This window comes from Phocoena sinus, chromosome 15 (assembly GCF_008692025.1).
Source record: "Phocoena sinus isolate mPhoSin1 chromosome 15, mPhoSin1.pri, whole genome shotgun sequence".
In the NCBI taxonomy this organism is placed as follows: domain Eukaryota; kingdom Metazoa; phylum Chordata; class Mammalia; order Artiodactyla; family Phocoenidae; genus Phocoena; species Phocoena sinus.
Genome location: NC_045777.1, coordinates 62020869 through 62037768, shown reverse-complemented (window position 1 = coordinate 62037768; position 16900 = coordinate 62020869). Strand labels below are relative to the sequence as shown.

The following is a 16900-nucleotide window of genomic DNA, read 5'->3' as shown; positions in this document are numbered from 1 at the left end:
GTCATCAGGGCATCCATAATACAAACAGGTATTCAGTGATTTATTAAAACCATTAGGTCATGATGACAGTCCCATTCACATAAGCTGGGAAATGGCTTAACAGCTCTACCTTTGTGATGGTTTGCTTTTACAATTGATGATTGGTTTTGTTGTTAAAAATTAAAAATCAGAAATGACCTGAGGGTGAAAATGGGCAGCAGCTGCTTTTTTCTCATCCCACCTCCCGCTATCTGAGGAACTGGTGAGGTCTTCTTGAGTTGGCTCTTGTCTTTCTTATATGTCGGGTGAACCTTGTCACGGTGAAGTGTCCAGTCGAGGGTATTCAGTTGACTATTGGAGACAGTTGAATATATAGTTGGACAGAGTTGAATACGTCCAGTTGAGAGTATTCTGTAGTCAGTCAAGAACTGTCTGCCTAGAGAGTTTCTTTTTCTCAACTTAAAGTCAGTGCCTTAATCTGATAATGTCCACGGTTAGTACTGTGTGTTCTGATAGGTCCACGTCAACCACATGGAGTCCGCAGAGCAAGGGTCTGCGTCTGAGGACCTGTCTGAAGAGGGCTGGTGGACAGTTGCTCTTTCAGCCAGGCTATTTCTGTCCTGTTATCTTCAGTGCTCACATTTATGTGAGAACAAACAGTTTTCATATTAGTGTCTCTTTCTTTATTTTTAGTATACCAGTGTCTGAAGCAGCATAGTAAGAAATAACAACAATATTATGAAACTGCCAAATGCAAATTTTGACCCTCCAAGAAATTATGTCGTACAAATCTGGGTAGGAGATGGTAACAGCTTGAGAGTGTTAGACCTGCAACAGTAGTTGATCCATGTAAAAACATATGAGGATATTTAACTTACCCTTGAGGTCAATGTAGCCCATGCCCTCTCAGCAAATCTAGAACTTGTACTCTGGGTGTGGACTTTCCCACAGTCTCTTTTTTTTTTTTTTTTTTTTTTAAATATTTATTTATTTATTTATTTATTTATTTATGGCTGTGTTGGGTCTTCGTTTCTGTGTGAGGGCTTTCTCTAGTTGTGGCAAGCGGGGGCCACTCTTCATCGCGGTGCGCGGGCCTCTCACTGTCGCGGCCTCTCTTGCTGCGGAGCACAGGCTCCAGACGCGCAGGCTCAGTAATTGTGGCTCACAGGTCCAGTTGCTCTGCAGCATGTGGGATCTTCCCAGACCAGGGCTCGAACCCGTGTCCCCTGCATTGGCAGGCAGATTCTCAACCACTGCGCCACCAGGGAAGCCCCCCACAGTCTCTTGATGAAGTCCCTGGATGAGGGGACTGAGTCCTCATCTAATGTAGCAGAGATGCCAGCACTAGGTTGGAATGGCTGATGTGCTTAATTCCTCTGTCCACTTTTAAGACTTTCATTTGAGTAAAATACATTTTGAACATTGCTATATATTTTGTTTACCTTATTAAAAATTCTTTTGCTTTTAGACTCTTGGATACAAAATTGATGGCCAGCACACAACCTTTTAAGGTATTTTTAAAATCTGAACTTTCAAGCTATAGTTTGAAATTTTCTGAATTACTGCCAAGCGCTTTGGAATTCTGGTCTATTGAAATGTCATTTTCAAACCCCCCCCCCGAAAAAAAAAAAGAAAAGAAAGAAAGGAACAAAAAAGGAAAAAAGAAATCGGAAAAAGACTAGAAATAAATATATCAAAATGTGAATAGCAGTTGTCTTTGAGTGGTAGAATTTTGGGTTTTTTTTCTCCTTTATTCTTTCTGAATGTAAATTTTTAATATTATGTAATGTAGTTTTGAATAGGTTACACATGCACACACTCCTTCATTTCTTTTCCTTATTTTACATATTTTGGATATATATTCTAATCAAGAGAATTCAGGTAAAAGTATAATCAGTTGCTACTTTCTGAAGTGACTTTATATATATGGCTGAGTGAAATGAATGCCAGAACAGTATAGCTTTCTGCCCAAAGGTCTGTAGATGTCTAACACATCTGTAAAAACCTTTCATACGGCTGTACTTTCCATATGGTGGAAATTAAACTTGCCGTTTCTCTTTCACATTGAAAAAAACAATGTGTTAAAGAAACACAAAACTCCTGTGTTTCTTTAAAGAACACAAGGGGGCAGTACTAGATGTTTTTGTTTTTGTTTTTGTTTTTGTTTTTTTCCTGACAGTGAATCTCTTTAATGTATGTTGCACTGAGATGATGAAGGCTCATCATTCTCTGCTTACTGGTTTGCAGGATATCATTAACAACACATCCCTTGCGGAATTGGAAAAGCGGTTAAAAGAGACACCTTTCAACCCTCCTAAAGTTGGTAAGAATATAAAATGATCTTGAAAAGCCCCAAACACTTGGTGATAATTACGGATGTCTATCGTAGAAGAAAGGTGGAACTGTTCTAGAAACTACATATATTGTACATTTGTAGATTTTGGCTAAATTAACTTGCTCATGCCCTGGGTTGAATTACTGTTTTCTGAGTAAAGGTGGTCTTCTAATTCTACATCTGTTTTATGTGAGTAGGATTGGGTCGCCTGTTCATTGAGAAGTTTAGCAATGGAAGCTTCAGGGCCTTTTTATTTCCTAATGCTTGGAATTCTCCCTAAAATTGATGTGTCTTTCTTTTTTATGGTGCTTTGTTTCAGAGGAGACAAAGTTGGTGATTAACTGCAAGGGCTAGAGTGAAAATGTGCTTTCTGTCTCAGGAAAGCCCAAGAACTGGGTTTACAGATGAGGAAGGAGGGGCCCCAGCCCTTCCTCCTTCAGAGGTGGCTTAGGCACCCAACAGCAGCAGTGAGGAAAACCAAAAAGGGAGGAATGTTTCTTGGGGGCGGAGATGTTTTGCCACGTCTGGCCATGGCCCCTACCCAGGTATTTGGTGAACCTTCCAGGTGTTACTTCCTTGGTTCCTCTTAGCCTAGTTGTGCTGTTTGATACCGTAACTCACATTCCCTTAGCTGCAGCCTGCAAACTTCCCCAGACCTTGATAATAGGACGGATGGTTCAGAAATTGACAATGGAAGGTACTAAAGCAGCCAAGGCTACAGTTATTTGCTTCCCTTTCTGGAATAGTCCAAAACAGGAATTAAGAAAAGGGGGGGGGGGTTGGTGGAGGGGAGAAAGCCTAGAATGGAAATAATTGATTTTGGAAATATATGTTTCAGCTGGTAGCAGGGTAGAAGCTATGACTTAGTTGGGTCTCATGTTAAAAGACTTCTTTTAAGCTTAAAGTCTAATATTTGATACTTACTGAGTTTAAAGAATTCTTGCTTAAAGAGCACTGTATTGACGTAAAAACAATTGTAGCCTTTTCATTATTAATTTCCCCTCATGCTTTTGATTCTGTTGTAACCTTTTTTTTTTTTGCGGTACGCGGGCCTCTCACTGTTGTGGCCTCTCCCGTTGCGGAGCACAGGCTCCGGACGCGCAGGCTCAGAGGCCATGGCTCACGGGCCCAGCCGCTCCGCGGCATGTGGGATCTTCCCGGACCGGGGCTCGAACCCGTGTCCCCTACATCGGCAGGTGGATTCTCAACCACTGCGCCACCAGGGAAGCCCTGTTGTAACCTTTTTGATATTCATTTCCAGAATGGTTCTAGGAAATAATTATCTATGAGTTATAGTTTTATCCTATTATTTCCGTGTAATATTCTGGTAGAGAGTTTAAAGCAGCTTTCTCTTCTTAGACCTCATTCTCTCAGCATCTGTGTATATCAGTGTGACCAAAGAGTCATGTTATAAAATGGTCTCTCCTATGAAGTGGCCCCATGTTCCAAGGGCAGCATTACAGCAAGTTCTGATCTATTTTTGGACTTAGTTGTGCTTTCATCTTTAGATCTGTAAGCTTGGAGACATAGTAAAGGATAGTATTGAATTGAGCTGCCAATCTTGATTGGAGTCTTTTGCTTTTGGGGAGGGTTACCTGGGGGTATTGACAGATAAAAATTACAGAGCGTTTACCGTGTACCAAGCACGGTGTAAGAGCTTTACTTATATTAGCTCATTTGATCCTCACAAAAGCCTAAGGAGGGAGCTTTGATTATCATCTCCATTCTACCAAAATGGAGGCCCAGAGGGGGAGTGATCTGCCCAAGATCACATAGCAAATAAGTGGTGGAGCAAAGATTCAAACTCAGACAGTGGGACGCCAGAGGCCATGCTGTTAGTCATTACTCTGAAATACCTGTTGCGTCCCAATCAGAAGAGGAATCATTGTCACAGAGTGAGTTATGCATGATTGTAAATAGCACCCACCTGCGTGCAGTTGAGAGGCCTGTGGCTGAGTCTTTGATAATATAACGGAGGCATTTCTCTAGTCTAGACCAAAGCCCTTGTTTTCAGTGACTCTGTTATCTCAAGGTCTTGTGTGGAGAGAATTAAGAAATAGATAGCTTTCTTTCTGCCTATTTAGGATGTTTCTGCAGCACAGACTAATGCCATTTGGATTTGGCAGGGCAGTGCACTTACCAGTCTTCATGATTTGTGATGATCTTGGGAAAACTGTTTTTTTTTTTCTTTTTTCCTCTTTAGAAAGTGCAGAAGGTTTTCCAAGTTATGACACAGCTTCTGAACAGCTCCACGAGGCAGGCTATGATGCTTATATCACAGGACTATGTTTCATCTCCATGGCAAACTACCTAGGTACTCACTATACGTGTTTCTGTTAGACACACCGTGGTCCAGAGTGGATCTTCCCTGTGTGCCCTTTCCCTGGGATCCACTCACCCTGTGAGAAGTGGAAGGGTTTTGAGGTTGGAGTGGAAGGAGGGGGAGGATGTTAGGGCGGGGGATGGAGAGTACACGGGGAGAACCATCACCGCTTACCTGTGGTGTACTTGTCCTGGATAAGTACCTTTTACCCTTGCTGAACCATGCCATTGATTTAAAGATGTTTTTCAGTCTTTGTCTACTTGATTGTATATAATATTCTGCTTTTTTTCATTAGGTTCTTTTCTTAGTCCTCCAAAGATTCATGTGTCTGCCAGATCAAAACTCATCGAACCTTTTTTTAACAAGTAAGTAATCAGGGTCCCAGTCCCCAAGCATTCTCTCACTGTGGAAGAGCCCAGTATCTGGGATGTCTATTAGGGGTGATTGGGAGGTCTAGGGCATTTTTAGATAAGATATTTTTCATCTCTGGTGACTCAGATGTTTTTTGAAAAATAGAAATTGACCTTTTCAAAAATAATTTATTAAATATATTGGCTAAATAAAAAGAAAGAAAACATTATTGAAGGTAGCACATCTCTTCCAAGACAAAGAACTGGTGGTTTTGGAATTTAAATGACCCACAAGGGAGACTGTGTGTATGTCTGTGTACACAGTCAGACCTAACTTACCCCTAACAAGCTTTATGTGTGAGATTATTATTTATGCTTGCATTATTATCTGATTAAATGATGTTCTTTCTAAGATGATGTTGGTTACACAGATGGCTTTTAAGATAATCTATGGAGAAGTTTTGATTATCATTGCATCCCGAGCTCTCATCTGAATGGATCCAATGAAGTAAAAGCTTGCTCGGATACCTTCATTGTTGGAGGAAGTCAGTGTGATTCAGGGAAATGTCTAAGTTCAGAGCATTTCCAAAGAATCTCAGATAGTTACTTCAAAGTGTGGTTTGTGCTTTCTTGGCACAGTTGAGGCTAAAGTTATGGATGTGATCCTCAAGCCGGCCACAGTTTGGCTCCGTGCCAGAGCCCTAAACCTTCATCTTTACCCCAGCTCTCTTCATGGGCTTGGTTCTAGGAGATTCAGGGCAAGCCAGAAAGAACAGGGCAGCCCACATCGATCACTACTACCACTGAGAGAAAGAACTGTTTCAGTGTTGGTTTGGTTACATCATTTCCTTAACATTATATGCAGCACTTTACATTTCCATCAGTGCTGCACCGAGTAAGAATGCTGTCTCCTTCAGAGTCTGTATAAATACCAGTATCACAGTGCTTGTTTGTAGGTGATATGCTGCAGAGACAGATGTTAATTCCAACCATCTGGATTCCTATAGGCTTGGAATTTGTGTAGTCTGAGTTAGTGAATTTTATCATACTATGGCTTCTTATTTTTTTAATCGTCGTTTTTCTTTTCTGTGGAAGTTCAGAGGTAAATGTGTTTGACTTTTCAAAACATCTTTCAAAGAGGACTGGGTAACAATGTAGTGTATGTTGAAAATTAAGTTGAATTTTTCTGCATGGGAAATTAGTTCTGCTAACAGTTGAGTTCTAGCTGTCTATCCAGCTCAAAATAGGTTTTTCTTAGCTCTTAATTCTAATTTTGGGGGTAGTGTTTATCTTTGTAAATCTTAGGAAAGACAGTTATGTCATTGACTATGGAATCTGCAGGTGACACTAAATATTGTTTGGATTGGGCTTTTCGTTGCATTTTTATGTTTTTTTTTTTTTTTTTTTCTGGTACGCGGGCCTCTCACTGTTGTGGCCTCTCCCGTTGCGGAGCACAGGCTCTGTTCGCGCAGGCTTAGCGGCCATGGGCCCAGCCGCTCCGCGGCATGTGGGATCCTCCCGGACCTGGGCACGAACCTGTATCCCCTGCATCGGCAGGCGGACTCTCAACCACTGCGCCACCAGGGAAGCCCCTTTATGTTTGTTTTTAAAAATATTTATTTATTTAATTTTTGGCTGCGTCAGGTCTTCCTTGTGGCATGTGGGATCTTTCATTGTGGTGTGTGGGCTCTTCGTTGCGGTGCACGGCTCCTCTCTAGTTGTGGCATGGACTCCAGAGCGCGTGGGCTCTGTAGCTGTGGCACGCAGGCTCTCTAGTTGTGACTCACATGCTCAGTAGTTGCAGCACGTGGGCTTAGTTGCCCCATGGCATGTGGGATCTTAGTTCCCTGACCAGAGATTGAACCGTGTCCCCTGCATTGGAAGGCGGATTCTTAACCACTGGACCAACCAAGGAAGTCCTGTATTTTTGATGTTAAGTTAGTTGTTTAACAATAAGTTTCCAACTGGGAGATGCTTACTCGTGTTTAAATATTTAAAACAACAATCCTGCTTCTCCACTAAAATCAGCTTCTAATAAAATCAAGTGATGGATACAAACTGGGTTAGATAGAGGCTGTCTCTAGTTTTATCAGTCATCTGTGTGACCAAAATGAAGAGTAGTCAAAAATAGGCTTTGATTTAAAAGTTTAAATAAGACTTTATATTTCTAGATCAATTTATTATTGCTAATTATGTGCAAGGATATTACTCAGAAGAACTGGGCAGTAAACACATAACTTCACTTTAAATTGGGACTTGTGTCTATTCAGATTATTTTTTGCTGAAACCTAGATGCATATCAAAAATAGTTGAGGATTGAGGAATCCTCCTGTGATATTGCCCTGAAAATTCTTGGCCACTTTGATTTTTTTGCTCTATTTTTCCCCATCTGTAAAGGAAGAATCTTCATCTTCGAAGGGAAAAAAAATTCCAGCAGGATTTGAAGTGCAAAATAAGGACTGTTTTTATTCTATGTTGGAATAGCTTGGTCAAGTACAGCTATCCATTCTTTTTCTTTTTTTTTTTTTTAACATCTTTATTGGAATATAATTGCTTTACAGTGTTGTGTTATTTTCTGCTGTATAAGAAAGTGAATCAGCTATATGCCTACATATATCCCTATATCCCCTCCCTGTTGCATCTCCCTCCCACCCTCCCTATCCCACCCCTCTGGGTGGTCACAAAGCACCGAGCTGATCTCCCTGTGCTATGCAGCTGCTTCCCACTAGCTATCTATTTTACATTTGGTAGTGTGTCTGTGTCAGTGCTACTCTTTCACTTCGTCCCATCTTACCCTTCTCCCTCTCCGTGTCCTCAAGTCCATTCTTTACATCTGCGTCTTTATTCCTGTCCTGCCCCTAGGTTCTTCAGAACCTTTTTTTTTTAGATTCCATATATATGTGTTAGCATACAGTATTTGTTTCTCTCTTTCTGACTTACTTCACTCTGTATGACAGACTCTAGGTCCATCCACCTCACTACAAATAACTCAGTTTCATTTCTTTTTATGGCTGAGTAATATTCCATCGTATATATGTGCCACATCTTCTTTATCCATTCATCTGTAGATGGACACTTAGATTGCTTCCATGTCCTGGCTATTGTAAATAATGCTGCAATGAACATTGTGGTACATGACTCTTTGAATTATGGTTTTCTCTGGGTATATGCCCATTAGTGGGATTGCTGGGTCATATGGTAGTTCTATTTTTAGTTTTTTAAGGAACCTCCATACTGTTCTCCATAGTCAGCCATCCATTCTTAACCCATTTAGAAAGTGGGAAAAGCAGTTGCTTCTTTTGACATCTCTTTTTGTGTTAATATTGACCTCATTCTTACTTAAATGCAGGTTTCATTTATGACATTAAACCTTGATTTTGTTACTTTTCTTCAAGATTTCCCTTGTAGAAAAACATCCAGCAGTTGCCGTCAACATTATCTCAAGTGGTTGGTTTTAGAAAAATCTGTAAATTTTTCTGAGGGTTTATTTGTTTTGGCACCAGACTTTCCTCAATGTAAGCTTAACCAAACATGCATAGCCCTAATATAAATTTGGATGGACATGAGACAATTACACATGTAAATAATATTTTGTGCTGCTCTCACCAGATTTGTGTTTAAAAAGTAGACCTTTAGGGGAGATAAACTCCACATATTTCTGCATTATTCTAAATTAGCATCTGGCTGTGTTAGGTGTGCTTTCTGGGGAAGCTTTACTGAGTCAACTATTGAGAAGATCCTGAGACAGTTGGTACTTGAGCAGAATGCAGGCTGAGTGCAGTACAGGGTGCTTTCTGAGCGGTGTTTGTCCAAGAGAACCTCCCAGCAGGACTTCACATGGTACCATTTGTCTCTTTCGTGGCTTTGGCACCTCCCATATTTCTCCCTTCCTTTTTGGACTCAGAATGAAAGTCCTAAGCTTGCTGAGCGATGGAAATCAGGGTGAGACCACTGCTAAGGACGGGCTGTGTGCACTGTGCTATATTCCTTTATGTCATGGGCTCTATGCTCAGGAAGTGGTTTACCTTCTTTTATGACCTTGGTCAGTTTTCATCAATGCATGGAAAACCAGACTTAGAGAATAGCCTTTGGTGAAATCTTTAGTCTGGAAGGAGCTAAAAATACTCTCTGCTTTTACTTTTTATTGCACCACAGAAAGCACAAAATCAGACTTTTGCCTTAACGTTTTATTAACAGCCATCTGTTTCTGCAAGACACCTTGAACTCTTTTGTAGATAACCTTTTCTGAAGGGTTTTGGGGGAAGGTTATTTTCTACTTACCTCAGTTCTTAGAAGGAGGAAGGAAATGAGCACGTATCTTATTTTGGCTAATTTCTAAGTAGTGGAGTTGAAAAGGCAGAACTGTCTGCACTTTACTGTACAGGATGGCTGCCTGGTGCTTGACACAAGTGTTTTTGAATTTGAACAGGAGTCCTGTAGAAACCTGGGTCTTCCTGGGATGACATGGCTATATGTTCTATTTAAGCTGTAGGTGAGGAGACAAGCCATAAGACAATTTGTTTCCTCCTCTGTAAAAAACAGGGGTGGAACTATTCCCTTCCCACGGAAGTTATAAAGATCGCATGAGATGCAAAAGGATTTTGATAGTTCCTAGAACTTAGTAGGTGGCTAGCATATATTATTTTCCTTTCTTGAAATACAAGAGAATTTAACACACTGGCAGATTCAAAACAATAGATGTGGTAGCAGAATGTATTTTATGTTTTTAGTTTCATGATGGAGAAGAAAATTTGTTACCATGCAGATATAAAACTGGAGCAAATGTGAAGTGTCTGCTTTTCCAGTACTCACCTTTTAGTGTTTCTTATGAAAAATCAGATGATGATGAAGTATGTCAGATTGGTACATAACGGGAGCAAGATTGCTGTGATATGGAGCATTTTAAAGAGTTTTGTTATTCAAATGAAAACAGCAATTTATGGAAGGTTGTATAGGTATATAAAACAGTGATAAGTATAGAGTGGGAGGAATCATTGCGGCACCTGAAATAAAGCACACCGATACTTTCTCTTTTCCTCCGTGGAAAGCAATCATGTTCCAGCAGCAGGTTTTTTCTTACAATATGCATGTGCTTCGTATTTAACATCAGAGAGATTTTAAACTGAAGGATTGTAGGAAAACAAAATACTTAAGATCTGTGCTGAACCTCCTTTCTTTCACTGGTACTGGACAGGCCCATGCTTATTTGCCTCACTTACCAGCACTGCCCTTCACCAGGTGACCCATGTGTCCGGAAGTGTAGACCCTGCTTGTCTCCCACTAGAGTGGTGCCCGACCCCCTGCAGGGAGGCCCTCACTTCACCTTCTCCTGTCCTGCCTGCCCCTCCTCATACAGAGGAGCAGAAGGTACTGGAGCAACAAGAGGGCAAGGCTAATCTGTCCTGGTTCCCAGCAATTGCCGTTGGGTTTTAGCATCCTGGGTGATGGAGCAAATGTGTGTTTACTGAGATCCTGTTCAGCCTGGTTATCAATAAAGTCTATTGTTTTTAAGTGTTACAGTAATTCCCCCCATGAAGCTTCCAATTTCCCAACATAAGCAAGAGTTACAACACAGTTTGTGCTGTTGGGAAGCCTAGCTGTGGGTGTCACAGTGCACCACATAATTGGTTTCTATTTGCATTTCACATGTTAGAATCATTTGATTAATTTCTACAGTAGAACTGCTTCACTTCAGGGTATCGTGTAGTAGAGAGCAGTTGTGGTCTTTGGGGTCAGGTACCTGGATTTGAATCCCAGCCCCAATCCTTATACCTGGGCCCCCTTGGGCAAGTTACCCTCCCCGTGTCTCAGCTTCCTCATCTGGAGTTGAGAACATTGGTACCCATTTGATAGGTGTGCCATCAGGGTGACATGGGAGAATGTATGTAAAATGCACGGTGGCTGGCATGTTGTGGGCCTCAGTCAGCTTGTCACTGCTGTGGGGACGTTTATACTTTGAAGACCTGCTTCTTTGACCAAGTGCTGGGAGCTTTTTGTTTTTATAGAAAATACCATATAATCATACCTTTAGTACTGTACACCCCCTATAAGTAGGGCTTTGTATTCAATTATGAGCCTTGATCAGAAAAGGGAGGGAGGGGAGGGAAAAGCATGCTTGTAACTAAAAGGTGCTCAGGGAGAAAATTTGCGTGCGCATCTTTTTTGCTTGTTATTTTCCCCCGAGGCATATGGTCATATCTCAGTCTTTGGGCTGTGTAGCATTTTCAGTTGTAGATTTTTACTGGGAGAGGAAAGTAAAGAAATAACATTTATAAGTGACCCTTTGAAATCTCTTTCTTTTTTATTTTTTTAAACAGCTTTATTGGGATATAAATTCACATACCATACAATTCACCCATTTAAAGTGTACAATTCAGTGGTTTTGGATACATGACATTATGCATTTTCTAAAATTATGGTAAAATATTTGTAACATACAATTTGCCATTTTAACCATTTTTAAGTGTACAATTCAGTGGCATTAATTACATGCACAGTGCTGTGCAACCATCACCACTATCTATTTCCAGAACTTTTCCCTCACCCCAAACAAACTCCATAACCATCAGGCAATAACTCCCCCATTCCCCATTCCCCTAAGCCCTAGGTAAACCTCGCATCTACTTTTCTGTCTCTATAAACTTGTCCTTGTGTGAGCTGTTTCTTTTTGAGCAACTCATTGCTTCGGTGAGATCTTAATCTATTAAAACGATTGCTATTTTGCAAACACCTGGAGGAGTTTTCTTTTCTATTTGCGTTGCTGTTTTGGGGAGTGGTGCCACACCCTCCGTAAGGTTTGCTCACAGGCAAGGCAGCAGGGGCCTCAGTCGGGGCCTACGCTGCCTTCTGAAGCCAGCTCTGCTTCTGTGAAGTGGGGGTAGTAAACATCCACTTTGGGGGGCCGCCCCGAGGCTGCAGAGTCCCGTCGGTCAGGCTACTGGCATAGCACATGGCGTGGAGTGGTTGTGCTGAGTGCGGCTGTGACCGTCACTACAGTGAACTTCCAAGAAGATAAGGTGAATCTCATTTTTCCCGGTACTGGGGACAGTGATAGATAAACAAAGCGGGCTGTATGGACTTACCTCAGATCCTTGGGTGGCAGTCTCTCTGTGTTGACAGGAGGAAAGAGGCAGAAGTGTGTGGTGCCAATAAAATCTTTTTTTATAGAGAACAGCAACCTAGAAGTCCTCTTAAGAAAGCACTTCATAACTGTTTTCGTATCTTACTTCAAAAGGTCTTGCAGCGAGGTTGGATTGTGAATGAGAAGAGAATACGTCTCTGTGTGTTGGTCGCACTCATGTGCACTGAGCCTCAGGATGCTGGTGAGGCTGTGTGATTGGTGAGCAGCAGAGTGAAGTGCACACCTCCTCTATTCGTCTGCCACCAGGAGCAATTGTGTTGTCGTTTTCCCCAGGAGCCCCCGGTCATGCCAGAGCGAGGAGGTCAGGGGAGGCAGAATGGAGGCGAATAATAGCAGTGCCGGGCTTCCCTGGTGGCGGGCTTCCCTGGTTGAAAGTCTGCCTGCCGATGCCGGGGACATGGGTTTGTGCCCCGGTCCGGGAGGATCCCACGTGCCACGGAGCGGCTGGGCCTGTGAGTCATGGCCGCTGAGCCTGCGCGTCCGGAACCTGTGCTCCGCAACGGGAGAAGCCACAACAGTGAGAGGCCCGCGTACCGCAAAAAAAAAAAAAAAACAACAAAGCAGTGCCAGTTATGGGACCCTTCCTTTCCGATGGGCTGGCTTTCCCAGGAACTCGGTATTAGCTGTCCTTTAATTTTATGTTAATGGTGCTTGAATACAGGAGCAATGTCCTCTGTCCCCTCGGTTCTACCAAAAATGGATCTTGAACCAGGGATAGGGAACGTAGCTCATCACTTGTCCTAAACCAGTTAGAACTGTTGTGGACGCTGCTTCTTTTTTTAAAAAAAATATATTATCCCATTGCTTCTGTCTAACTACCTACCTATCTATCTATCTATTTACTATTTTTGGCAGTGTTGGGTCTTCATTGCTGCACGCAGGCTTTCTCAAGTTGCGGCGAGTGGGGCCTACTCTTCGTTTCAGTGCGCCAGTTTCTCGTTGCGGTGGCTTCTCTTGTTGTGGAACACAGGCTCTAGGCATGTGGGCTTCAGTAGTTGTGGCATGTGGGCTCAGTAGTTGTGGCTCGCGGGCTCTAGAATGCATGCTCAGTAGTGGCTCATGGGCTTAGTTGCTCCGCAGCATGTGGGATCTTCCTGGACCAGGGACTGAACCCGTGTCCCCTGCATTGGCAGACGGATTCTTAACTACTGAGCCACCAGGGAAGTCCCTGGACGCTGCTTCTTAATTATTAAGAGTCTAGGGAGTAAGCCTTCTAATAGAAGCGGAGTCCATTCTCAACCTCTTCCAAATTGTGCAAATTTTGGAGTCAGGTGCCATGAAGAGTAAGAATCACACTGTTACGAACGCTTAGAGCAGCCTCCCAGATTCTGGAAGACTTGAAACCAATTGCTCCCTAGTTTACTGAATGTATTTTTCCCTGGTACACAGGATATATTTTATCCTCATATCCCTTGACCAAAGCCCTTTATTTTGTCCCAACTCATGTTCATTTTACTTTGGGTTTCCCAAATTACTAGGATGGAAAGAATCTCCAAGGATTGGCTTGGTTTGATTGCCTTGAAAGTTAGTACACTGATTTTCATAAAGGTGAAAGACAAGGCAAGTCTAGGGCACATTATAATATCCTGAAGCCTTTAGTGTGGGGCTTTTCAAGACTGGGAACTTAGTGCTTGTTTCCAAACTAGTTGCTGACTTCTCCAGGGAAGGGGGTGCTTGCCTCAAGCTGATTTTGCCTTATCTAATTTCTGCCTTGCAGTCTTGTTTGCCAAAAAGATTTATCAGGCAAGCTGCTACCGTGGCTTTGTCAAAAGGCTACTTTTTAGAGAAACCTTGAAGGGCACCCACTCCACATACCTCTATTTGGCATGCCAGCCCTGTGGGCCCCCAGGGGCTGTCTACATGTAGGCCCGTTCTAGCCTTGTATTTGCTCTGGTTGCTTTAAAGTACGTGGCCCTCTGGTTAATTGTTACGATAAACAAGTAATTTGTTGAGGTTAAAAAAATCAATCCCTGGATATTTGTTTAAACAGCTTGCCTCCTCCATAGCAGGATATCATATTAGTTTCCTATGATTCTTATAATAAATCACTGCAAGCTTGGTAGGTGCCTTAAAACAACAGAATTTATTCTTTCACAGTTCTGGAGGCCAGAAGTTTGAAATCAAGGTATAGGTACGGCTGTGCTCCTTCCAGAGGCTCTGTCTCTCTAGCATCTGGTGACTGCTGGCCCTCCTTGGCTTGTGGCCGCATCACTCCAATCTCTGCCTCCATTGTCCCATTGCCTCCCCCTCTTTGTGTGTCCTGTCTCCCTCTACCTTTCTCTTATAAGGACAGTTGTGATGGTGTTTAGGGTCCACTTGGATAGTTCAGGATATGTCCTCATCTTAAGGTTCTTAACCTAATTTCTAGTTATATCTGCTAAGATCCTTTGTCCAAATGAGGCAGTGTTCACAGGTTCTGGGAATTAGAATGTGGATATATCTTTTTGGAGGCCCACTGAATAGACATGTTGGTAGTGAAGTCAGCATTCTTAGGTATTCCTTGCCTTGCTTTGGCCCTGGCTATGAACAAGTAGGTAATAGTTATTTCCAAGACTATTTAACAGTTAATTTATACGATTCAAGGGTTAGCAGTGAGGGACTTCCCTGCTGGCGCAGTGGATAAGACTCCACGCTCCCAATGCTGGGGGCCTGGGTTCGATCTCTGGTCAGGGAACTAGATCCCACATGCATGCCACAACTAAGAGTTCACATGCTGCAACTAAGGAGCCAGGGAGCTGCAACAAAGGAGCCTGACTGCTGCAACCAAGACCTGGTGCAACCAAATAAATGAATAAATAAATATTTTTTTAAAAAAGGGTTAGCTGTACTCGAAGAAATTTAGACTAGCTAACAAATATCTTCTCCAACGAACATCTTCCATGGTTCAGAGGATTTCACCTGCATTGACTGTAATTTCTGACAGCAGCCGTGAGGGGGTAGGTAATAGTGTCCCCATTTGAGAGCTGAGGCCATCTGCTGAGGGCCCCAGAAACCGCAGAGTCAGGGATAACCCAGGTCTGTCCGCAGCTGGGAATGGATTCTTCCTCCACAGCAACAGTCTCTAAAAGATACAGTTCTACAGTTAGTGGCACATTTTCTTAAGAGATAATGCTAATATCTTTGAAAGATTTCTTTGTCTCTGTGTTTGGCTTGAGCAGTGATTCTAAAAGACATTGACTTTGACCCTTGGATTGTGGGAGACTGGTTTCCTCTGACATTTTACAATCTGCTGTTTTATAGGCCCTGTGGACGTTGCCTTTGTACAAGGTTTAGTTTAACACTTTTATTTGATGTACTTTGATATGGTTCATTTGATGGAGACTGTTTACATGAGCTGCTGGTTTTCTTTCTTCTTTCCTTTCTTTTCCCCCTCCTTGTTGCTTGCATATTTCTCTGCTTGAGAAGGGACATGAGTTGGCTTCGGGACAAACGTCGGGTAATGCTGTATTTGTCAAAACATCAAGTGGCTAGATGGAAATTGCACGCGCCCCACCCCCCGCGTGAAATGGAAATAGCTAGTGCCCCAGTAACGCTCCTGTAGCCAGCGGTTGCCCTCTTATTTTACACGAGAGCTTTAGTGAGCAAAACAAATGAGCTTATTTTGTGAGAGATGTCTGCATGCTTCCTACCCTGGATGATAAAATCAGTTTTTTATAGCACATAAATATGTATAATGATGAGCCCTTGCATACAAGGTTCTTATGAAGTGCTTTTACTGCTGTGCCCTGAAGGAAATACCAAGACCATTTGCAAGTACAGTAGAGCTGGCAGTCGTTAAAGGTTTCAATTTTCCTTTGGAAGGCTTGGGACTTGGGGTGAGGTACAAATTAATTCACTGCTCAAATTGTGTTGAGATTAGATTTTACTCGACATTTCAGTATTCCAGTCTTCAGTGGTATAAGAGGAGTGCAGTTTTACTTGGAAATCTCTTTTTTTTTGAGGTAAAGCTTTTTAGGAAGAGAAGTGTAGTCTTGATGAAAGCAGATGAACAAATGCAAATTTTTACTCATTTATTGAAATACTGAGTTTCTAGATGGAAGAATGAGAAGCTTAGAGGCTGGAGGATTTTCCTTTTGCTCAGGCAAGACACCAGAATAAACACTGTTCTCCTTTATGAAGACATGCCGTAACATCAGACATCCTTCTAGATCATTCAGGCCTGTGTGTATGTGTACAAATCTGACCTATGTAAAATAAGCATTCAGACACCTCAGTGTCTCGCTCAACCCTGAGATGTGCTGAAGCTCTGGCTTTCCTGATGGTGATCATGGTGTGTGGGGGCAGATGTGACTGGAAGGCTCGATGCCCAGGTAGCCCAGATAGCAGCTCTTTCTACACTGCAAACATGGGAAGGTTGACCTTTTGACCTGTGGCTCTACGGCTCTCATCTCTGCTCGGTCATCCTAGTTGCCTTCCTCAGTGTACCCAAAGCTCTTCTCAGACAGCAACATCATTTCTTGTATCTGGACTCTGCCCCATCACACAAAGCTATAATTTTAATCAGATCTTAAAGCATCACCAAAAAACCCCATGGACAGCAGGCTCTCTGTTTCACATGAAGGCTTTGGAAGTAGCTCAGGTTAAAGCCTGATGGGAGTGGGTACCCAGCAGAGAGAAGGCAGGAGCCTTTAGTGTAGGGCTTGTAGTGGGAAGCTTTGGATCTGAGTCTGTCTCTGCTCCCATGATGGCCAAGGGTGAGCCACTGGACTTGGGAAAACCTGCTTCCTCATTCCTTGTATGACAGGATTGATGCCTGCCTGTCCTCCAGACAC

At 42.5% G+C, this 16900-nt stretch overlaps 1 protein-coding gene across 2 annotated transcripts in view; it reads left to right on the top strand.

Annotated features, from left to right (window-relative positions):
• The window catches only part of PARN (poly(A)-specific ribonuclease), a 170222-nt gene that overhangs the window by 33557 nt on the left and 119765 nt on the right, over positions 1-16900 (top strand). For both annotated transcript variants that reach the window (XM_032606603.1, XM_032606604.1), the window contains exons 15-18: positions 1448-1490; positions 2227-2302; positions 4518-4628; positions 4933-5002. In XM_032606603.1, the coding sequence (XP_032462494.1) occupies positions 1448-1490; positions 2227-2302; positions 4518-4628; positions 4933-5002 (300 nt within the window). The remainder of the gene's footprint in view (positions 1-1447; positions 1491-2226; positions 2303-4517; positions 4629-4932; positions 5003-16900) is intronic.